We start from the raw sequence: 24899 nt of genomic DNA, 5'->3' as shown, positions 1-24899 counted from the left end.
CTTGAGGAAGTTCTATGTGAAGCCCAGGGAATTACTTGTGATATCCCAGTCATGAGCTTAACATGTCAAGGTCAACTGTCTGAAATGTATTATGTCTGAGTAGGAAGCCATACAAGTTACTGCTCATATAGAAGCTGTTGATCAGTGGAAAAACCAGAGAGGATGGAATTTTGTTCAGAAATGTTATAGCTTATGGAAGAAAGTGACAATTTCTTTTTACACCAGTGAGAAAGAAAACAAGAAAAATGTGTAAATATGAGATACAGAAAATTTTGGAATAAGAGCATGACAGTGTGAAGGTAACTGCCTTTGTACAATGAGTTGTAAAGTGCATGAATCTTTCTTCTTTGGAGAAGCTACTGTCACAGGCATTGTTTATGAGGACAAGTGACAGAATTTCCTATTTCACCAACTACAGGATAACAATGGTGGCAACTTGTTTTTCCAAAAAATCAGAGCTAAATTTCCACGAAGAAGTTTGTAAGTGAAGCTGAGTACATTGTTTCCTGGGAAATGAATTAGAAGAAGGGGATCGATTTTGTGGCTTCACGATTGCCTGATCTGATTTGATTTTACTCTCTGATGATTTGTGAAAGACTAGGTATATGTTTCACCTGTGCCAGGAACTATTTATGAAACTTAAAAAACACATCTGTGAAGCAGTTTGCTACATTGACAAGGATACGTTGTGCTGAATTTGCAAAAAAAAATTGGATTATAGATGAGACATCTGCAGTGTAACTTCAGGTATCGACATAGAACACCACCTCTAATTAAAACTTGAAGATGTCTGCTATCTTATGGACATGGTTTCTCATATGTGTCATGTACCCTCTTCACATAATAATAATTTAGTTTTGTAAAAACGGTTTGTAGACACTGTATTCTTGTAATTTGTAATACTCCTACAAAAACAGAGGATGTCCACAAACGGTTCTTAGTTTATTTTAAAAATCAATTACAAATTACATTAATAGTTGTACATTCAGTAACAAAAAGAAAGTATTAAGCTGTCTATCTTTAATTTTTGTATTAAACTTTATAATTTTCTTTTGGTATATATAAAAAAGTAAAGTGCAGCCATTATCAACCCACTGCAGGATGGAAGCCTCCTCAACAATTCATGTTGAGGGAAATGGACCATAATCTGCCACGCTGGTCCAGTGCGGGTTGGCAGATCGACCGTATTCAGCAGTCAGGGGCTTGAACCCCGGTCTACTCAAAGAGCGTGTGCTACTGCACTCCCGCTCCTGCCCACTCGGCTACAGAGGCAAGAGTATCAACTTGATGCTCTTGTATTTTATTTCTAACATAGGGTTTGCATTACTTATAGCAGTGTGTGTATTAATTATTTATTTATTATTGGTTTTGTAATTAACTTATGCTGATAATTGCATAACTTTTCTATGATATAACTACATAAATTTTCTTTTTATGCTTTCAGTGTCTCCTAAGATCAATAGGGATCACTTACAACCAATAGTCATCAGAGCTGGCAATTCTATAAAACTGGATGTGGAAGTAATAGGCGAGCCTCCACCTGTTGTTACCTGGTCTATCACAGGGAAAACTCTTGAGCAGTCTGATACTGTAAAGATAGAAAATGAAGATTACATGACTCATGTACGATTTTCTAATTTGTCCCGTAAACAGAGTGGTACATACACAATTTGTGCTGTTAATAACTCTGGAAAAGATGAAGCAGTTATAAATATTACAGTTTTAGGTAGGTATATTCACAAAGTAAGTAAAGACAAGTAGTTTATTCAAACTAACACATTTACCATGACTCGAATGAGTACAATGAACAATTATATAGAGAAATAGAGTGGGCCAGTAAATCAGAATGTCTTATAATGGGGGATTTTAACTTCCCAGATATTGACTGGAACTTGTGGGTTGGTCACTCACACACTAGTCAGACTTTTGCGGATTTATTGGATGATTGTTTTCTGCAGCAGCATGTTCGAGAAGCAACCAGAGAGAGTAATACTCTTGATCTGGTTATCAGCAGTGATCATTCGTGTATTAAGAATTTGCAGATAAAGGAACCACTAGGTGGCAGTGATCACAGTGTACTGATGTGGGATTTACTTAAAGATATAATTACCATCAGGGGTAAAGGAAAGGGTTTTTACTTCCGTAAAGGTGAGTACAGTGGTCCAGAAAGTTTTTAAATTCTGTACAGTGGGATAAACTGACGATGTTACCAACAGTAAATTCTAAGTGGGAAGCATTCAAGGAATTAATCGTAGAAGCTACTAAAAGTTTCATACCTATTAAGAAATATTGTTCAAGGTTTAGGCCTAAATGGTTATCAAATGAACTAATGAGACTCGTAACAGAGAAGAAAATGCATGGGATTTTTTTTTTTTTTTTTTTGGTAGTTGTTGGCGCATCGGCTTCTGTGGCCATAATGCACCTCCCAAGGTTTTTGCAGTACTTTGATCCAAGCTCGAGGCGGGATTCGAATCCGCGACCTTTGGGTTGCCAGGCAGGCACTTTACCCACCCGGCTAGCCCGGTCGGCGCATGGGATGCATATAGATTATCAAGCGACTCAGAATCCTGTGGCAGATATAAGCTAGTCTGTAATCAGGTGACAAAGGAGGTTAGGCAGGCGAAGGCAGATTAAGAGAAATCCTTGGCGAAAGATGCTAAGAAAAACAGCAAGGATTTCTTTACTTATATAAACTCTAAAAGGAAGGGGATGAATCTGATTGGTCCACTTGATATCGATGGATCGACTGTTGATGATCCTGCCCAGATAGCAAACAAACTGAATGAGTATTTTGCATCTACATTCACACACGAGGAGTTATTAAGGTTTGGAAATGGCAGAAGGTTATCGAATTGTAGCAGGATACTTAATGATTTTGTAATAACTGAGAGCAAAGTGGAGAAGAAATTGTTGAAGTTAAACCTAAGAAAAGCACCTGGGGTGGATGGGATCTATCCTGTTATATTAAAGGAGGTGGCAAAGCAACTAAGCAAACCCTTGGCCATAATTATGAGAGCATCCTTCGACTGAAGGGAGGTTCCGACGGACTGGAGATGTGCAAATGTATCCCCAATTCACAAAGGGGGATCGAAGGGTGACACGAGTAATTACAGACCAGTTAGTTTAACTTCTGTTCCGGGTAAAATAATGGAGTCACTGGTTAAAGTTGCATTGCAGGATTATCTAGACAAGACTGCAGCAATAATTCAGACACAGCATGGGTTTGTTAAGGGAAAGTCTTGTCTGACAAATCTGATAGAATATTATGATGTGGTTACAAAGGAACTGGATGCAAAAAATAATTTTGATATCATCTATTTGGATTTCAGGAAAGCTTTTGACACTGTTGCACATGAAAAACAAATTGGAGCAGAATGGTATTAAGGGTAAGTTGCTACAATAGATAAAAGGATGGTTAAGTGGGAGAAGACAGAGGGTGGTAATCAATGGGTGCGGCAGGGTTGTTAATGACAGTAATGGCAGTGTGCTACCTGCAACAGGATCTAGATAATTTGGGCAGATGGGCTAAGAAGTGGCAACTGAAGTTTAACCTTGACAAATGCAAAGTACTGCATATGGATAGAAGTAACCCCAGAGAAATGTACAAACTGTGTGGTACTACATTTAAGGTGGTAGAAAATGAAAAAGACCTGGGAGTAATTGTGCAGGCAGATATGAAGTTTTCTGAGCAATGCAGACAGGCTGCCAGGGCAGGTCATGGGGTTTTATCAATGATATATAGGAATTTTTCTAGTAGGGAAAAGGAGGTGATTATCCCTCTGTATAAGGCAATTGTCAGGCCACGCCTTGAGTACTGCGTACAGGTCTGGAGGCCTCATTTTAGGAAGGATGTAGATTTACTTGAGTGTGTACAGAGAAGGGCAACAAGATTGGTGATGGGAATCGAGGGTTACTCTTACCAAGAGAGGCTTAAGTTCTGCAAATTGCAGTGGCTGGAGACTAGGCACCTGCCCGGTGATCTGATTGAGGTATATAAGGCCTTGAATGGGTTGAGCACGCTGAATTCTGATGGGATCCTTCCACTTGTTCAGATTACGAACCAAGGGGGCATAAATTCAAACTAAGAAAAGACAGATGTAGAATAGATGTGCGGAAATTTGCCTTTAGCCAGCTGGTGGTTAATTGCTGGAACAAACTTCCATCTGTCATTGTGGAAGTTGATAGGTTGAATAAATTTAAGGAGGAACTGGACAGGCATTTGGAGGGAATGGTGTGATTTTTTTTTTTTTTTTTGGCTGATGCTGCATAAGCTCATACACATGCTTTCTTGCATCACATGCCACTACTACTACTACCACCACCATATAACGACTTCACTGCTGATACTGCCATTTGCAGCTTTGTATTTAATTCTGCCCTACCAAAGGCAGAATTAAATAAAAATTGTTGTGAGGCAACATCTAGTGATGGTGAACCTAGATATTCAAAAAGCTTTTGGTACCACTTGGCGTCATGGTATTATTAAAGATATATATATATATATTTTTGTTTTAGGTAGTTGTTGGCGCATCGGCTTCTGTGGCCATAATGCACCTCCCAAGGTTTTTGCAGTACTCTGATCCAAGCCCGAAGCGTGATTCGAACCTGCAACCTTTGGGTTGCCAGGCAGGCTTTTACCCGCCCGGCCAGCCCGGTCGGCTATTAAAGATATACATCAGTTAGGGGCTGAGAGGCTACCTTCCTCAAATCATCCAGAACTTTTTAAGGTTGTAATGTCCGATATCAAAACGTGCTATCAGTACCTCACATTCAAGAAGTGGGTGTCCCACAGGGTTCCATACTGAGTGCTACCCTATTTGCAATTCAGGTCATCAACATATTGGAAGAACTTCCAAAAACCATCCAAATATACACATATGCAGATGACCACACCATATCCTACCAGTCACAAAGTATGAATACTGTTGAAAGACAGTTACAAATTGCTCTTTCCAGAATAGAATCATGGACCTTGCATAATGAAAACCATCTTCCTGAGTGGAAATCCACCACTACTCACTTTTGCAAATTATAGTTACTTCAAGCTAAAGATCAGTAACATTTGAATTCCTCTTGTTCACACTGTCCGTGTTCTTGGCCTGGTACTGGATAGGAAACTGAACTTTCAAGCACATGTGGCCTATCTTCGAACAATTTGTTTGAAAAAGTTGAATATCCTCCAGTGTGTGTCATCCATGTCATGGAGGTGCTGGTCGTCATACCTTGATTCATCTTTATAGAGCTCTCATCAGGTCTCGCTTGCACTATGTATGACTCTAGTGCATGACTCTGCAAGGAAAAGTATCTTTAGAGTGATTGAACACAATCCATCACAGTGGATTGTGTTCAGTCTGATTACTAATATAATTCATTCCATTCTTTGCTGTGTAGTTTTCAGCTTCTCTTCCATTCTTTTGGTGAGTGCCCAAGTTTCACTTCCATAAGCCATGGTGAGGAGTATATATTCGTTCATTATTTTACGTATCAGACAAATTGAGATATTGCTCCTCAGTATGTGACTATATTTCCTGAATGCTATCCATCCAAAATTTATCCTTCTTTTGAATTTCAGCCATTTATCATTATTACAGCTAATGACGTGTCCCAGATAAGTATATGAATCCACCTTTTTTCAATTTCTGCTTCATTCAATTTCTGCTCCTTCTATGATTATATCCCTTTCTGTGGCATACTTGTTCATCATTACTTTTGTTTTAGCCATATTCATCTTTAGTCCGAAATCCTTACTAACTCTGCATAACTGATTAAGGTTTTCTTCTAATTCTTTGAGATCATGGCTTATGACCACAATGTGATCTGAAAATCTTGAATGGTTTAGGTACTCTCCATTCGCAATGACTCCTTTCTGCAACCAGTCCAATATTCTGAAAGTTTCTTCAAGAGCAGCAGTAAACAACTATGGAGATATTGTGTCTCCTTGTCAAACTACTTTCTCAATTTTAAATTTGTTACTCTCCTTGTCTCCTTGTCATATTGTGTCTCCTTGTCAAACTACTTTCTCAATTTTAAATTTGTTACTCTCCTTGTCTAGTCTAATAAAGGAGGTAGCATTCTCATATATTTTCTTAAAAATCATATTGTATGGGGTGTCTATGTCTTATTATTATTATTATTGTTATTATTAGCTATACATGGATGTTGCAAGGAAGCCTGAGGCTTATGCTGCACCAGCCAAAAAAAATTCCCAAGTTACCCTAAGAGAGAGAGAGAGAGAGAGAGACGGAAATCAAGAAAGAGAAGAATGATGATATCCAGCTCAGGGCCCTGGGTGTGCCAAGCCCATACTCACCAGATGTGAGCCCCTGGAGCATCTTTCCAGTGCCCGAAACATTGCCTTATGCTGTATGGAATCAAATACCTTTTCATAATCCACCGGGCATAATGGTCTTTTATATTCACTTGCTTTCTCCATTAGCTGTGATATTACGTGAAGGTGAGCCGTAGTTGAGAATCCTAACCTAAAGCAGCTTGCTCTTTCAGATGATTTTTATCAAGTATTCTTTTTAATCTATTAGTGATGACCCTTGTGAACAACTTGTAGAGCTGGGACAACCAGCTAATTGGTGTATAATTTCCAATTTCTGATTTGTCTCCTTTCTTATGCAGCAAAATTATTATTGCATTATTCCACTCCTTAGGCATCATGCCTTTCCTAATGTATTTTGCGAAGAGTCTTGCTGGTTTCTGTGTTATGTTTCTTCCTCCCAATTTTTACAACTCTACAGTAACTTTATCTTCACCTGGGGCTTTCTGATTCTTCATTTTCTTCAATGCATGTTCTACCTCATCAGGAAGGATATCGGCTATTGTATGTGTTGCTAATTTGTGATCCACCTTCCCCACTGCTGGCATTCCCTTGCTACTTATATAATTCTTTATAGTAGCCTGCTATTTGAATTATGCCTTCTCTGCTATTTATAAGTACACCATCATTATTCTTCAGTTTCAGTATCATTTGTCTTTCTGTATTACTGTTCATGACTGCTGATTTAAGTCCTTAGATTTCCCTTAATGGTTGTTTGACTTTTCTTGTGTTAATCTTCTTATATCCTCTCTGAGTCTCTCTCTAATGGCTTTGCATAACACAGTATACTCAATTTTGTCCTCATCAGTGTTTGTCTTGTCAGATAACCTAACCTTGTCAGAATTATCCTTGTCATCCTTGAAACATGCATGTGCCAAAGCAAGCACGTTATGTAAGACATCAGAATCAGAAAGAATCTTGGATCCACTTCACTTAAGCTTGAGGCGCCTCAGTAGCCAGGTGGGAAGGAGCAGCAGTGCGTAGCACACGCTTCTTGATTAGACTGGGATTCGAGCCCGTCACCACCAAATACGGAGGATGCGGAAAGGTCAGGGAATGACCACCGCATATCCCGGAGCAATATGGCCTTAGTTGCTAATGCTCCTAAAAAAAACAAAACAAACAAACAAACAAACAAACAACTTAAGCTTGTCTGGGACAAAATCTGGAAAATGAAGGGCAAATACACATCACATCCTTCATGGATCCTGGAGTATAATGGATGTTCAGTTGCAGCCCCAACTGCAATTGGAAACACTCTGGGGGAAATATTTGTTAAAGTGTCTGTCGAAATATCTTACACTATTGGATTTCTGGCCCGCAAATGAAATGCTGAAAAGCAATATTTGAAGTTGTCATCAAATAACTGTGAAGAAAACAACCACCTCTTCACAGAATGGGAAATGAAAACGGCACTATCACTATTCCAGGCGAGTGCCATCAAGCCAGATGACATCCATTATGATAATTAAACATCTTTCATCTGAATCTATGGATCAGTTGCTCTGTGTGTGTGTGTACAACAGAATCTATCTTGAACATGAATTTCAGGACTCCTGGCATAATGCAATCGTGCTTGCCTTCCCAAAGCCAGGAAAAGATCCAAAATTTCCAAATAATTACTGTCCAGTTGCCCTGAAAAGTTGCTTATGCAAGATCCTGGAAAGAATGGTGAATGCCCATCTCATGTGGTATTTAGAAGCAATTGACTTCCTTTCCAAAGTACGGTGTGGTTTCCAATGGAACAGGTCAATACTTGACCATATTATAAGACTGGAAACATCTATCCAAGATGCTTTCCTCAAATATGAGCACCTGATATCAGTTTTCTTTGATATGGAAAAAGCATATGACACTGCTTGGAGATTTGGAATTTTAAAGGAAATCTCTGGTTTGGGTCTTAGGGGCCATTTAGCCCATTTTATTAAACATTTCTTAATGAACCGTTCATGTGGGGGTCTGCTTTCTCTCAATCTTTTTGTCAAGAGGAGCAATTTCCTCCAAGGGTCCATTCTAAGTGTTATGTTTTTTGCTATCAAAGTTAATTCTATTTCTGGAGAGCTTTCTCGAACTGTAAACAGTGCCCTCTTCATTGATGGCTTTACCATCGTCTGTCAGTCATGCAACATGAGGGTTATCAAAAGACAATTGCAGCATGCTGTTGACCATGTCAAATCTTGGGCAATGGCTAATGGTTTAAGGTTATCACCTCAGGAGACCGTCTACATACACTTTTGTCACGGAACCTTCATCCTGAACCAGAACTCAAGCTCAGACAAAACATCATTCCTGTAGCACTAGAGACAAACTTCTTGGAGCTCATATTCGATATGAAGTTGACACTTTTAACACATATCTGTGAACTACTGACAGAGTGCATGAGGGGATTGAAGCTCCTATGTGCCATCTCCTCCAATACATGGGGAGCAGACCACTGCAGTTTACTCTGCCTGTATCGTGTACTTGTCTGATCTAAATTAGACTATGGATCCAAAGTGTATGCTTTGGCTAGAAACAGCGTACTTCGGGGCCAGACCCAGTTCGCCACTAAGCCTCTGTATTGCTACTGGAGCATTTTGAACATCACCTGCTCAGAGTTTATATGTCGAAGCAACTGAACCATCTCTCTCGCTTCTACGAATGCAATTGTCACTGAAATATACCTTTAAAATGAAATCCCTGCCAGACCATCCAATGCAGACATCTGTTTAAAAAAAACTAAATATTATCTGGGTTCTCTCAGCAGCTAAGTGGGGAGCTAATTGCCTTAACTTGTTACGATTATATAAAGCCTTAATAAGAGCAAAGCTTGACTATGGAGCTCAGCAAGACCTAGTGTCCTTTGCTGGCTTGACCCTGTCCATCATAGTGCATTATGCATTGCCCTAGGAGCATATTGCATGTCTCCAATACATAATCTGTATGTTGAAATGCATGAACCCCCTCTCTATATCAGAAAACAATAACTTATTTTATGTTATGCCTTAACACCCAAACTGGCAGATACTTTTTGCCCCTCAGAACAGCATGCTATACTAAAACTGCCCTTCTGCTAACGGACCTTTAGGAATGCGAAAAGAACACCTTTCAGAAGAACTTAATCTGACTTTTAATAATGTTGCAAATACAGTTCCACCTTTCTTAGCTCCTTGGAACATTACTTCCCCTTCATGCAATTTATACCTTCATAAATGGAATAAATCTGCATTACAGAAAGAAAATTTCTTGTAACTGTATCATGTAGTAGTGAATCACGTCCCCAACTTCGACATTGTGCATATAGATGGACAAAGAATGATCGGCACATTGGAATTGCCAAACATTAGTTTTTCTGAACATCACATGGCCTATCAATTGCCATGTGAGTTCAGTATATTTTCTGCTGAACTAATGGCAATTCAGGTTTCACTGAAGTATATCAAGGCCTCTGATATTGAAAACAGTATAATTTTTTCAGATTCTTTAAGTGCACTTCAAGAATCCCCGAAAAACACCATTAACATCACCCACTCAGTCTTAAAGGAAATATTCATCTCTTTATGTACCGGATCTGAACTTAGGAAAAACATACACTTCTGCTGGTTCCCCGAGACATATGGCAATTTCCAGAAGTGAACTAACCAACAATGCTGCCAGATTGGCTAACCTACTACCCGATAACAAGTGGAAAGTCTCTCATAAAGACTATAGACCAATAATCCAGAAAAATGCATGTTCCTGTGGCAACTGTCATGGCAGAATCAACTTCACAATAAGCTTTGTAATACCAAACCAAAACTTCAGCGATCAAGTTTTGGTTTGATATTACAACAGTAGTTAATACTAGCTTGCCTGCAAATAGTTCATACTAATATTACCCATGGTTATCTCGTAAGAGGGGAAATTCCCCCTCATGTCAGCATTATAACACTAAACATTCAGGGAAACACATCATTGTTAAATGGACAAAATATTCAAGAGAATGCCAGAATCTTTTCAACCAGCCACAGCAGAAGACTCTTACCTTTCACTCTTGGGAAATAAAATAAATGTCTCAAACATTCTTACTTTTCTCAAAATGATTAATATATATCACCTTCTTTAGAAAAAAAAAAAAAAAAAAAATTAAATTAATATTCAGTTCTTATTTCACAACTATCCCTATCAGTGAAAATAGCATACATTCCTACCATAAGTATGGTGCACTATATCTATAGATAACAATGCAGCAAAACAATCTCCATTCAACAAACAAACAACAAGATAAATATGAGAAAATAGTAAATACACTGATCTCAGTATCCTCAGGTTCTCCAACTTTGCAACAGTGTAATGGTAATAAAGGACCTCACAATCTTGAACCTACTTCCGAATTTATGGAATTTGAGAAAACTGTAAAGTTGCCGATTAAAATGTTGGAAATCTATGCCGAAGAAGATATGAATACTGGAAAACAAGTCTTTTACAAAAAAAAGATAGATTAAATGACAGAAAAGCAAAAGACTTCCACCCAAGGAAAACATTTCAAGGGGCTGAGCAAATATAAATATAAATATAATGGATGAAATTATTCAGTTGAACTGTCGAGGATTATGCACTAATTTTGACGATGTTCAGTATCTGATCACACAGTACACATCAATCTCTATCTATCTCCAGGAAACTCATCTTAAACAACAAGATACTCTCTATATCCGGAATTACTGAATGCACAGAAGAGACCAAATAACTGAAGGTATAACCCATGGGGGAGTTGCTATATTAGTAAATGACAGAATACCAACAACACAAGTGCATGTAAATAGCCGTTTAGAGGTGGTAGCAATTCCAACAATAGCAGGATTCCTATTAACCATATGTTCAATATACATTCCACCAGGAGTAGATGTCTCTTATGAAGACCTAGATGCACTATTACAACAACTACCTCTCCTCTGCTTGATGGGAGATATGAATGGTCAAAATCCTGTGTGGGGATGCTCAGGCTACAAAAGAAGAGGGTGCATCATCGAACAACTACTGGATAGGTACACTGAGACCTCTTGCTTCTTAACAGGGGTGACCACACTTATTTCCACTTTCCAAATCAGAACACTACAGCAATAGACCTCACCATATGTACATCTACACTTTACACAGCATTTAATTGGGAAGTATTTGAGGACCCTCTTGGTGGTGATCATTACCCAGTAATTTCCATACTGGTGAGTGACTATCCATGTCATACCAGCAGGACTCCCCACTAGAAGATAGATAGATAATGCTAACTGGGAAGCATTTAGGAGGAAAGCAGTCAATACTGAATATCATTGGGCACAAAGCATTTGATGTTGCACTAGCATATTACAAAAAACATACAACACATGGGCAAGCTCACAATCCTGAAGACTTCATCATGTTTCCCAGACCATCCAAAGACATGGTGAACACTGATTGGTACTGAAACAAGAAAACAACAAAATAGGCATAGAACCGATTCCTCAAATACCCCACCACAGACAATCTGATTCAGTACAAAAGAATGCGAGCTATAGCATGATTCACTAGGAAAGTCGGGAAAGTCTTTTGCCAGGAGGGTCAAAGAGCAACATGGATCCAATTCACATCTACAATAAACAAGAGCAACATGGATCCAATTCACATCTACAATAAACAAGAGCAACATGGATCCAATTCACATCTACAATAAACAAGACCAACATATGCTCATGTACTCTGGAATAAAAAAAAATGACAGGTAAATATAGAAATAGGCCATCACCAATACTGGTCTGCAATGGAATCAGTTTGACTGACCCTACCATTATTGCAAATACATTAGGTGAGGTGCAAAATGAGATACTTTTGCAAAAGTATCAGCAAAAGATTCGTACTCTCTGGAATTTGTAATTCAAAAAGAAGCAGCAGAAAAGCTTAAAATTAATTTTAAATCAAGGGAAATGAGCCCTATAATCAGCCATTCACAATAAATGAACCGCACAAAGTTTTGTCCTGGGCCAGACCAAGTGCAGCAGGCCCAGAGACATACATTACAACATGATCGGGCAACTTAATAAGACTGAATTAGAAAATCTGTTGAAACTGTATAACAGAATATTCCACAAAAATGTATTTCCAAACACAGCCTCATGCAATAGTACTATTGCATGAGGAGCCCCAATGAACAATTTAGCATGGAAAAAAGCTCTGAAATGGATAGACCCAGTTCATCACAATGCACTACGTATAGCCATTGGCAGCTATCGTACTTCTCCCATGTATAGTCTCTATGCTGAAGCCAACAAACCACCCCTAACTCTTAGACAACAACATCTGGCCTTGGATTATGCATTTAAAATAAAATCTATGTCGGGACACCATGATTGGAAGATCCACTTGATCCACATTGCAGAAATATCTACCAGAATTGTCAGCATGCAAATCAACTCCTGGGGATCAGAATGCAAGACTTTTTAGAAGTATATAACCTTAACATAGACAGTGTAGTGCACCTGTCAGTTCAAACCCCTTAACCAGGGAATTTGCATATTCCAATATGAGTTCTCCTTTCAGAAATGGGATAAAAAAGATACCTGCAACAATCTACAAACAGTTACATGCAGCGCATAGACTTCAATTTTCTGACTATATTCCAATATACACAGATGCTTTAGTGGGAGCAGCAGCTGTATTCCCAGATATTACTTTAATGCAGAAACTACCGAAAGAGTACAGTGTATCCATGGCAGAATTATACAGAATAAAAATAGCCTTAACTCATGTACAAGCTAAGTGCTACATGAGAAGTGTAATGTATACAGATTCCTTGAGTTCTTTACAAGCCATGCAAAACATAGGGACACTCAAACACCCAGTCCTTTGTCACAATACTAACTGACTGCACCATAAGCAAACCCTTAGCCATAATTATGAGAGCTTCCTTGGACTCAGGGGACGTACCCATGAACTGGAGATGTGCAAATGTGACCCCAATCCACAAAGGAGGACCAAAGGGAGACACAGGTAATTACAGACCTGTTAGTTTAACTTCTGTTACAGGAAAATTAATGGAGGCACTGGTTAAAGAAGCATTGCAGGATCATCTAGACAAGACTTCAGTTATAGCTTGGACACAGCAGGGGTTTCTTAAGGGGAAGTCTCGTCTGACCAATTTCATTGGATACTATGATGTAGTCACAAAGGAACTGGATGCAAAGAATAATTTTGATGCCGTATATTTGGATCTTAGAAAGCCTTTTGATACTGTTGCAGCAGTGTGGCATTGTAGGCAAATTACTGCTATGGATAAAGGGATGGTTGAGTGGGAGAAGACAGGGACTAATGTTATTAGTGGAGTCAACCAGGGTTCACTGTTGGGTCCATTGTTGTTTTTTGTATTTATTAATGATATTAGTGATGGTATATCAGGCTTAATGTCCAAGTTTGAAGACGATACAAAGGTCGGCAGGGTTGTTAATGACACTAATGACAGTACACTGCTGCAACAGGATATAGAAAAGTTGAGCAGATGGGCTGAGAGGTGGCAACTGAAGTTTAACATTGACAAATGTAAAGTACTGCATATGGGAAGCAGTAACCTCAGATAACTTATATAACCTCAGATATTACACTGACAGTGGTAGAGAGTGAAAAGGACCTGGGGGTAATTGTGCAGGCAGATATGAAGTTTTCTGAGCAGTGCAGACGGTCTGCAAGAGTAGCTTATGGTGTCTTGTCAACGATATACAGGAATTTTTCTAGCAGGGATAAGGAGGTGATTATCCGTTTTTATAAGGCAATGGTCAGGCCACACCTTGAGTACTGTCTGGAGGCCTCATTTTAAGAGGGATGTAGATGTGTTGGAATGAGTACAGAGAAGGGCAACAAGATTAGTGAATGGAAGAAAATTTGCAAAACTTAAGCATTTCTTTGTAAGAAATGCTTAAGTTTTGCAAATTACAGTGTCTGGAGACTAGGCACCTGCGTGATGATCTGATTAAGTTGTATAAAGCCTTGAATGGTTTGAGCATGCTCAATGCTGATGGGATTCTTCCTTTTGCTCAGAATAATCGCCTGAGAGGGCATAAATTCAAATTGAGGGAGAGTTGTAGTATGGATGTGCGGAAGTTTGCCTTTAGCCAGCGGGCGGTTGATTGCTGGAACAAACTTCCATCTGTTGTTGTTAAAGTTGATAGCTTAAATAGATTCAAGGTAGAACTAGACAAACATTTGGAGTAAAATAAGGTTGTTTTTTTTTTTTTTTTGGCTGATGCTATATAAGCTTGCTTTCTTGCATCATGTACCAATGCTAATAAATGAAGGGGATATATATTTCTGTTGGATCCCAGAACATACAGGAATTGCTGGAAATGAACCAGCATACAGATCAGAAAAAGAAGTTATCTGCAGACTGGAGAAGAAATTTCAGTACTACTTTGGTTATACGCCTGAGATACATCATACTTGCTAGTTTAATGGCAAGAAGCTTGCAATCCGCAAACTGCAAACAAACTGTACTAAATAAAGCTGAATATTTTAAACTGGGTTTCTAGCACATGAAAGTCTAGAAAAGAAGAAACAGTACTGGCCAGACAAAAAATCGGACACACCCGTATTACGCATCACTCTTATTGCGAGCAGAAGAACCACCATGATGCCAAACTTGTAGCAGTATCCAATCAAACCAACAAGTGCAAATGCGAATCCAACATATGCAAGTAGACTATCCTACATATTAGCATTAGCATTAGTAGAGGCATATGATGCAAGAAAGCAAGCTTATTCAGCATCAGCCAAAAAAAAAAAAAAAAAAACACCACTCCCATTTCACCCTTCCGTTCTTCGAAATACCTGTCCAGTTGAGCTTTAAATTTGTTTAGGCTGTCAACTTCAACAACAAGTGATGGAAGTCGGTTCCACCAACCAACCACCCACTGGCCAAAGGCAAATTTCTGCACATCTATCCGACATCTGTCCTTCCTCAATTTGAATTTATGCCCTCTGAGGTGATTATTCTGAGCAAGAGGAAGAATCCCATCAGCATTGAGCATGCTCAAACCATTCAAAGCCTTATACACCTCTATCAGATCACCTCGCTGGTGCCTAGTCTCCAGACTCTGTAATTTGCAAAACTTAAGCCTTTCTTCGTAAGAGCAACCCTTTGTTCCATTCACTAATCTTGTTGCCCTTCTCTGTACCCGTTCCAGCAGCTCTACATCCTTCTTGAAATGAGGCCTCCAGACCTGTATACAGTACTCAAGGTGTGGCCTAACCATTGCCTTATACAAGGGAATAATCACCTCCTTATCCCTGCTAGAAAAATTCCTGTATATCATTGACAAGACACCATGAGCTACTCTTGCCGCTCGTCTGCACTGCTCAGAGAACTTCATATCTGCCTGCACAATTACCCCCAGGTCCTTTTCATTCTCCACCACTGTCAGTGTAGTACCGCAGAGTTGATACGTTGATCTGGGGTTACTGTTTCCTATATGTAGTAATTTACATTTGTCAATGTTAAACTTCATTTGCCGCCTCTCAGCCCATCTGCTCAACCTTTCCAGATCCTGTTGCAGCAGCATAGCGTCAGTAGTGTCCTTAACAACCCTGCCAACCTTTGTATCATCTGCAAACTTGGACATTAAACTTGATATACCATCATCAATATCATTCATAAATACAGAAAACAACAACGGACCCAACACTGAACCCTGAGGAACTCCACTAATAACATTAGTCCACGTTGAGCAGTGTCCATTGATTACCACTCTCTGTCTTCTGCCTCTCAACCATCCCTTTATCCATAGCAGCAATTTGCCTCCAATGCCACACGGCTCCAATTTGTGCAGCAGATCCAAATATATAATATCAAAGTTATTCCCTGCATCCAGTTCTTTTGTGACTACATCATAGTATACAATCAAATTGGTCAGGCAAGACCTGCCCTTAACAAAACCATGCTGCGTCTGGGCTATAACTGAATTCTTGTCTAGATGATCCTGCAGTGCTTCTTTAACCAGTGCCTCCATTAATTTTCCTGGAACAGAAGTTAAACTAACAGGTCTATAATTACTTGTGTCAGCCTTTGATCCTCCTTTGTGAATTGGGGTTACATTTACACATCTCCAGTCCATGGGTACTTCCCCTGAGTCCAAGGAAGCTCTCATAATTATGGCTAAGGGTTTGCTTACTTCCTTTGCTGCTTCCTTTAATATAACTGGATAGATCCCATCCACCCCAGGTGCCTTTCTTGTATTTATCTTCAACAATTTCTCCTCCACTTTACTCTAAGTTATTACAAGATTCTCTAGCTTACTGCCAGAGTTGAATACACCTCTGGCATTCCCCTCGCTGAATAACTCCTCGTGTGTGAATGTCGATGCAAAATATTCATTCAGTTTGTTAGCTTCCTGAGCAGGATCCTCAACTGTTGAACCATCAATATCCAGTGGACCAATCTGATTCATCCCTTTCCTTCTTGAGTTAAATAGGTAAAGAACTCTTTTCTGTTTTTCTTTGCATCCTTTGTCAAGGATTTTTCGTAGTCTGCCTTTGCCTGCCTAATCTCCTTTGTGACTTGGTTACAGACCAACTTATATCTATCATAGGCTTCCATGTCACCGATTAATTTGTATGTAACCCATGCATTTTTCTTCTCTGCCACATGTCTCATTAGTTCATCTGACAACCATTTAGGCCTAAACCTTGAACAATATTTCTTAGTTGGTATGTAAAGCCTGGTAGCTTCCAAGATTAGTTCCTTGAATGCTTCCCATTTTGAGTTTACTGTTGGTAACATCATCAGTTGGTCCCACTGTATAGAATTTAAATACTGTCTCAGACCATCATAGTCGCCTTTACGAAAACAAAAACCCTTCCCTTTACCTCTGATGGTAGTTACCTCCTTGAGTAAATCCCACTTCAACACACTGTGATCACTGCCACCTAGTGGTTCATTTATCTGCAGATTCTTAATGCATGAAGAATCACTACTGATAATCAGATCAAGAGTATTGCTCCCTCTTGTTGCCTCTCGAACATGCTGATGTAGAAAACAATCATCCAATAAATCCACAAAATCCTTGCTAGTGTGCGAGTGACCAATCCACAAATTCCAGTCAATATCTGGGAAATTAAAATCCCCCATTATAAGACTCTCTGATTTACTGGCCCACTCTATTTCCCTGTACAGTATCTTATTATACTCATCAGAGTCATTAGGCCTATAGCACACTCCTACTCTCAATTTTGATTTCCCTATGCTTATGTCACACCAAACTGACTCGACACTGCCCTGTCCATCGATGTCGACTGGCTTCATTTCCTTGGATTTTATGTGTTTCTTAACTAATAGCATAACCCCTCCTCCCCTCCTGTCCTGACTATCCTTTCTATACACATTGTATCCCCCAAATTCCAGTTCTGCATTCCTTATATCTGTGTGACACCACGTCTCTGATATCCCAACAATATCTGCCTTTGATGTTTTGAGCAATACCTCAAATTCATCAAATTTATTTACCAAACTCCTAGCATTGGTGTACACGCAAGTATACATGCACCTGTTTCTATTCTTAGCTACCCTAACACAGCCCATGTGTTTACTTGTACCGCAATGACTCCCAGCAGTCTCTGAAATATCCTGCATCTTGTTTTTCAGGCTTCTGCTCATTTCAATAGAAGCAGTGCAAGAATCACTTCCACCTCTTCCAGTGGCTACTGTTAATCTATTAGTCCTTGTGTCCCCCCCCAACTAGCAGTTTTCCGACCCACCTATCACTGCCTCGACAGCATCAGCAAATATTCTTGCACCCTTTCTATTTAAGTGTATCCCATCCCTGTAGAAGCAGTCTCTCCTGTTAACAAGTACAGACCAGGCTGAAAAAAATTCTACCACTTGAGCCTTGCACAATCCCTCCAGGGCCGAATTGATCGACAAGGCTCTCATCATATACTCCCTCCTATCGTGTCTGGGCAGAATTGCAGACACTTTCAAATTCAACCCTAATTCACGGCTTTTTTTCAACAGTGACCTCTACTTGCTAAGTAATTCTGCCGGTCTCCTACTCTTAATATCATTAGTGCCAACGTGTACAACTATATCACCTTTTGTGCCCTTAAAAGATGATATTCGCTCTACAACGTCAGAAGACGTTGTAAAGAAGAATGCAGTACCATCCCTCCAACGAAAAGGTACACTTACAGTGGAGGTGGTGTTCTCATGTGGGGCGGATAATGATCAATGGCAGCAGCCCTCTTCATGTTTGTGATAAGGGTATCAAAACGGCATACTGAGAAAAAATCCTCAAACCCTATGTGCGACTTTTTAGGAGTTCAGATAGCCCAGCTTTTCTTTTTGTGCATGAAAACCAGTGCACAAAGAGCTCAAGTGGTGGAGGAATATCTTAAAACGGAAGATATCCAGCAATTGCCATGGCCAGCATTACCACCATATTTAAATCTGATGTGAGATGCCCTTGGACGTTGCATATCACCAGACATTGACTCCTTACGCAGTACTGATGTCATGCGACCATGTTTTTCAAGCACCTTGTATCGACTTCGGTAATGTGACCTTTTTTGGTAATTCTTATCCAATGCCTATAAATGTCCCTTATACCTGTCTGAAGTTTCTCGCTGTCTCCCTCAGTTCATTGTTATTCTATGGCACACTGCCATACCAAATTTTGTCCTGCTTTATTGCAAGCTGTGTGAGTTACACCATGTTTTCTACATATTCTATTAATTTTGTTAAGCAGTACATTACAGATCAACTTGTAGTTGTTGCAGGCTTCAGTAGTTTTCGTTGCTCTGTAACTTTCCCATGCTATCTTTTGTTGCTCTGTTAGACCAGACAGCTCTGTATTCATCTAACTTATGGTATATGACATCCTCCTTATGGTATATTTTCTTAATGGTATATATATGGATTCATGGATTCTGTGATTATTTTTCTAAAGGCATTTCATAATTCTAGTGTATTTACTCTCCCTCTACAATCCACCCAATTAATGGAGGCCATGTGTTGCCTTAAACTCTTATAGTTCCCTTTTCGGAAATTAAAACCTGTGCTTTTACCTTTAACTTCTGCAACATCTTTCTTCATCTTCCAATTAATGACTGACTGATCACTGTACGTGGTTCCTGCCAGTGATTCTTGTACTTTAAGACCTGTGATGCCATCTGATTTGGGAGTAATGATCAGATCTATTTAGAATAGAATATTTTAGAATATTTGTACCAGCTTGTTTCCTCTGATATGCTGGTACAAATAATAATCATGCAGTTTATTTAAAGTGGTGAATCAGAGTTTCTCCTCACCACTTTAAAATAAAATAAAATTAATTCTGCTGTATTCATTAATAAACGTTCTTTATTATACAATGAAGAGTTATGAAAAATAGCAGTAGTAGTAGTAGTATTGGCATGTGATGCAAGAAAGCATGTGTATGAGCTTATGCAGCATCAGCCAAAAAAAAAAAAAAAAAAATCACACCATTCCCTCCAAATGCCTGTCCAGTTCCTCCTTAAATTTATTCAACCTGTCAACTTCCACAACGACAGGTGGAAGTTTGTTCCAGCAATTAACCACCCGCTGGCTAAAAGCAAATTTCCGCACATCTATTCTACATCTGTCTTTTCTTAGTTTGAATTTATGCCCCCTTAGCTTCGTAATCTGAATAAGCGGAAGGATCCCATCAGAATTCAGCGAGCTCAACCCATTCAAGGCCTTATATACCTCAATCGGATCACCGCGCAGGTGTCTATACTCCAGCCACTGCAATTTGCGGAACTTAAGCCTCTCTTGGTAAGAGGATCCCTTCATTCCCCTCACCAATCTTGTTGCCCTTCTCTGTAAATGCTCAAGTAAATCTACATCCTTCCTAAAATGAGGGCTCCAGACCTGTACGCAGTACTCAAGGTGTGGCCTGACCATTGCCTTATACAGAGGGATAATCACCTCCTTTTCCCTACTAGCAAAATTCCTATATATCATTGACAAAATCCCATTACCTGCCCTGGCAGCCTGTCTGCATTGCTCAGAAAACTTCATATCTGCCTGCACAATTACTCCCAGGTCTTTTTCATTTTCTACCACCTTAAGTGTAGTACCACACAGTTGGTATGTTTCTCTGGGGTTATTTCTACCCATATGCAGTACTTTGCATTTGCCAAGGTTAAACTTCAGTTGCCACTTCTTAACCCATCTGCCCAAATTATCTAGATCCGTTGCAGTAGCACACTGCCATTACTGTTATTAACAACCCTGCCAACCTTTGTATCATCTGCAAACCTCGACATTAGCCTGATATACCTTAATATACCTGATATACCTCAAACCTTAATAACTTCTTATGTGTGAATGTAGATGCAAAATACTCATTCAGTTTGTTTACTATCTGGGCAGGATCATAAACAGTCGATCCATTAATATCAAGTGGACCAATCAGATTCATCCCCTTCCTTTTAGAGTTTATATAAGTAAAGAAATCCTTGCTGTTTTTCTTAGTATCTTTTGCCAAGGATTTCTCATAATCTGCCTTCGCCTGCCTAACCTCCTTTGTGACCTGATTACAGACTAGCTTATATCTGCCATAGGCTTTTGAGGCGCTTGATAATTTATATGCATCCCATGCATTTTTCTTCTCTGTTACGAGTCTCAGTAGTTCATTTGATAACCATTTAGGCCTAAACCTTGAACAATATTTCTTAATAGGTATGAAACTTTTAGTAGCTTCTACGATTAATTCCTTGAATGCTTCACACTTAGAATTTACTGTTGGTAACATCGTCAGTTTATCCCACTGTACAGAATTTAAAAGCTTTCTGAGACCACTGTACTCACCTTTACAGAAGCAAAAACCCTTTCCTTTACCCCTGATAGTAATTATATCTTTAAGTAAATCCCACATCAGTACACTGTGATAACTGCCACCTAGTGGTTCCTTTATCTGCAATTGGTTCCTTTATCTGCAATTTCTTAATACACGAATGATCACTGCTGATAACCAGATCAAGAGTATTACTCTCTCTGGTTGCCTCTCAAACATGCTGCTGCAGAAAACAATCATCCAATAAATCCACAAAAGTGTGACTAGCGTGTGAGTGACCAACCCACAAATTCCAGTCGATATCTGGGAAGTTAAACTCCCCCATTATAAGACATTCTGATTTACTGGCCCACTCTATATCTCTATATAATTGCTCATTGTACTCATTCGAGTCATTAGGCCTATAACATACCCCTACTCTTTTTTTTGCTTTAGCAGTGCTTATGTCACACCAAACTGACTCAACAGTGCACTGTTCATCTATATCAACTGGGTGCACTTCTTTTGATTTTATGTTTTTCTTAATTTAACAGCATAACACCTCCTCCCTTTCTATCCTGTCTATCCTTTCTGTACACATTGTACTCCCTAAATTCCAGTTCTGCATTCCTTATATGTCTGCCAGGGTCAAAGGTTGATGACGTTGTAGAGCAGATATCATCTTTTAAGGGCATAAAAGGTGATATAGTTGTACACGTTGGCACTAATGATATTAAGAGTGGGAGACCGGCGGAATTACTTAACAAGTACTGGTCACTGTTGAAAAAAAGCCGTGAATTAGGGTTGAATTTGAATGTGTCTGCAATTCTGCCCAGACACGATAGGAGGGAGTATATGACGAGAGCCATGTCGATCAATTCAGCCCTGGAAGGATTGTGCAAGGCTCAAGGGGTAGAATTTTTTTCAGCCTGGTCTGTACTTGTTAACAGGAGAGACTGCTTCTACAGGGATGGGATACACTTAAATAGAAAGGGTGCAAGAATGTTTCCTGATGCTATCGAGGCAGTGTTAGGTGGGTCGGAAAACTGTTAGATTGGGGGGATACAAGGACTAATAGATTAACAGTAGCCACTGGCAGAGGTAAAAGTGATTCTTGCACTGCTTCTATTGGAATGAGCCGCAGCCTGGAAAATAAGATGCAGGATATTTTAGAGACTGCTGGGAATCATTGGGGTACAAATAAACACATGGGTTGTGTTAGGGTAGCTATGAAAAAGCACAGGTGCATGTATACTTGCGTATACACCAATGCTAGGAGTTTAGTAAATAAATTTGATGAATTTGAGGTATTGCTCAAAACATCAAAGGCAGATATTGTGGGGATTTAAGAGCCGTGGTGTCACACAGATATAGGGAATGCAGAACTGGAATTTGGGGAGTACAATGTCTACAGAAAGGATAGACAGGGTAGGAAGGGAGGAGGGGTTATGCTATTAGTTAAGAAATACATAAAATCCAAGGAAGTGAAGCCAGTCGACATTGCTGGACAGTGCAATGTCGAGTCAGTTTGGTGTGACATAAGCATTGGGAGATCAAAATTGAGAGTAGGAGTGTGCTTTAATCCTAATGATTCTGATGAGAATAATAAGAAACTGGATGGGGAAATAGACTGGGCCAGCAAATCAGAGTCTTATAATAGGGGATTTTAATTTCCCAGATATTGACTGGAATTTGGGGGCTGGTCACTCACACACTAGCAAGGCTTTTGTGGATTTATTGGATGATTGTTTTCTACATCAGCATGTTCGGGAGGCAACTAGAGGGAGTAATACTCTTGATTTGATTATCAGTAGTGATTCTTCATGCATTAAGAATCTTCAGGTAAATGAACCACTAGGTGTCAGTGATCACAGTGTGCTGAAGTGGGATTTACTCAAAGAGGTAACTACCATTAGGGGTAAAGGGAAGGGTTATTGCTTTTGTAAAGGCGAATACGATGGACTGAGACAGTATTTAAATTCTATACAGTGGGACCAACTGATGATGTTACCAACAGCAAATTCAAAATGGGAAGCATTCAAAGAACTTATCTTGGAAGCTACTAGGCTTTACATACCAACTAAGAAATATTGTTCAAGGTTTAGGCCTAAGTGGATGTCAGATGAACTAATGAAACATATGGCAGAGAAGAAAATGCATGGGATACATACAAATTAACACATGACACAGAAGCCTATGATAGATACAAGTTGATCTGTAACCAAGTTACAAAGGAGGTTAGGCAGGCGAAGGCAGATTACGAGAAATCTTTGGCAAGGGATGCAAAGAAAAACAGCAAAGAGTTCTTTACTTATGTAAACTCTAGCAGGAAGGGGATGAATCAGATTCGTCCACTTGATATCGATGGGTCAACTGTTGATGATCCTGCTCAGGTAGCTAAGAAACTGAATGAATATTTTGCATCGACATTCACACATGAGGAGTTATTCAGTGAGGGGAATGCCAGAGGTGTATTCAACTCTGGCAGTAAGCTAGAGAATCTTGTAATAACTGAGAGTAAAGTGGAGGAGAAATTGTTGAAGATAAATACAAGAAACATACCTGGGGTGGATGGGATCTATCCAGTTATATTAAAGGAGGCAGCAAAGGAAGTAAGCATACCCTTAGCCATAATTATGAGAGCTTCCTTGGACTCAGGGGAAGTACCCATGGACTGGAGATGTGCAAATGTGACCCCAATTCACAAAGGAAGATCAAAGGGCGACACAAGTAATTATAGACCTGTTAGTTTATCTTCTGTTCCTGGAAAATTAATGGAGGCACTGGTTAAAGAAGCACTGCAGGATCATCTAGACAAGACTTCAGTTATAGCTCAGACACAACATGGTTTTGTTAAGGGAAAGTCTTGCCTGACCAATTTGATTGGATACTATGATGCAGTCACAAAAGAACTGGATGCAGGGAATAACTTTGATATTATATACTTGGATCTTAGAAAGGCTTTTGATACTGTTGCACATGGAAGACTGCTGCACAAATTGGAGCAGTGTGGCATTGGAGGCAAATTGCTGCTATGGATAAGGGGGTGGTTGAGGGGAAGAAGACAGAGAGTGGTAACCAATGGACACTGCTCATCGTGGACTAATGTTATTAGTGGAGTCCCTCAGGGTTCATTATTGGGTACATTATTGTTTTCTGTATTTATAAATGATATCGATGATGGTATATCAAGCTTAATGTCCAAGTTTGCAGACGATACGAAGGTTGGCACGGTTGTCAATGACACTACTGACACTATGCTGCTGCAACAGGATCTGGAAAGGTTGAGCAGATGGGCTGAGAGGCGGCAAATGAAGTTTAACATTGACAAATGTAAAGTACTACATATGGGAAACAGCAACCCCAGAGCAACGTGTCAACTCTGTGGTACTACACTGACAGTGGTAGAGAATGAAAGGGACCTGGGGGTGGTTGTGCAGGCAGATATGAAGTTTTCTGACAGTGCAGACGGGCTGCAAGAGTAACTCATGGTGTATTGTCGATGATATATAGGAATTTTTCTAGCAGGGATAAGGAGGTGATTATTCCATTGTATAAGGCAATGGTCAGACCACACCTAGAGTACTGTATACAGGTCTGGAGGCCTCATTTCAAGAAGGATGTAGAGATGATGGAATGAGTACAGAGAAGGGCAACAAGATTAGTGAATGGAACAAAGGGGTGCTCTTACGAAGAAAGGCTTAAATTTTGCAAATTACAGTGTCTGGAGACTAGGCACCGGCGAGGTGATCTGATAGAGGTATATAAAGCCTTGAATGGTTTGAGCAAGCTCAATGCTGATGGGA

The 24899-nt window shown here is 39.6% G+C and overlaps 1 protein-coding gene across 1 annotated transcript in view; it reads left to right on the top strand.

Annotated features, from left to right (window-relative positions):
* LOC150087120 (twitchin-like) overlaps positions 1 to 24899 on the top strand; it is a 3511780-nt gene that overhangs the window by 1321841 nt on the left and 2165040 nt on the right. The window contains 1 exon segment of the mRNA XM_090372971.1: positions 1445 to 1726. Coding sequence (XP_090229097.1) covers positions 1445 to 1726 — 282 coding nt within the window.

The sequence above is a fragment of the Mastigoproctus giganteus genome, chromosome 4 (assembly GCF_048544385.1).
Source record: "Mastigoproctus giganteus isolate SK-2022 chromosome 4, ASM4854438v1, whole genome shotgun sequence".
Taxonomy (NCBI): domain Eukaryota; kingdom Metazoa; phylum Arthropoda; class Arachnida; order Uropygi; family Thelyphonidae; genus Mastigoproctus; species Mastigoproctus giganteus.
Note: the sequence above shows the minus strand (reverse complement) of the source record. Positions and strands in the feature narration are given on the sequence as shown.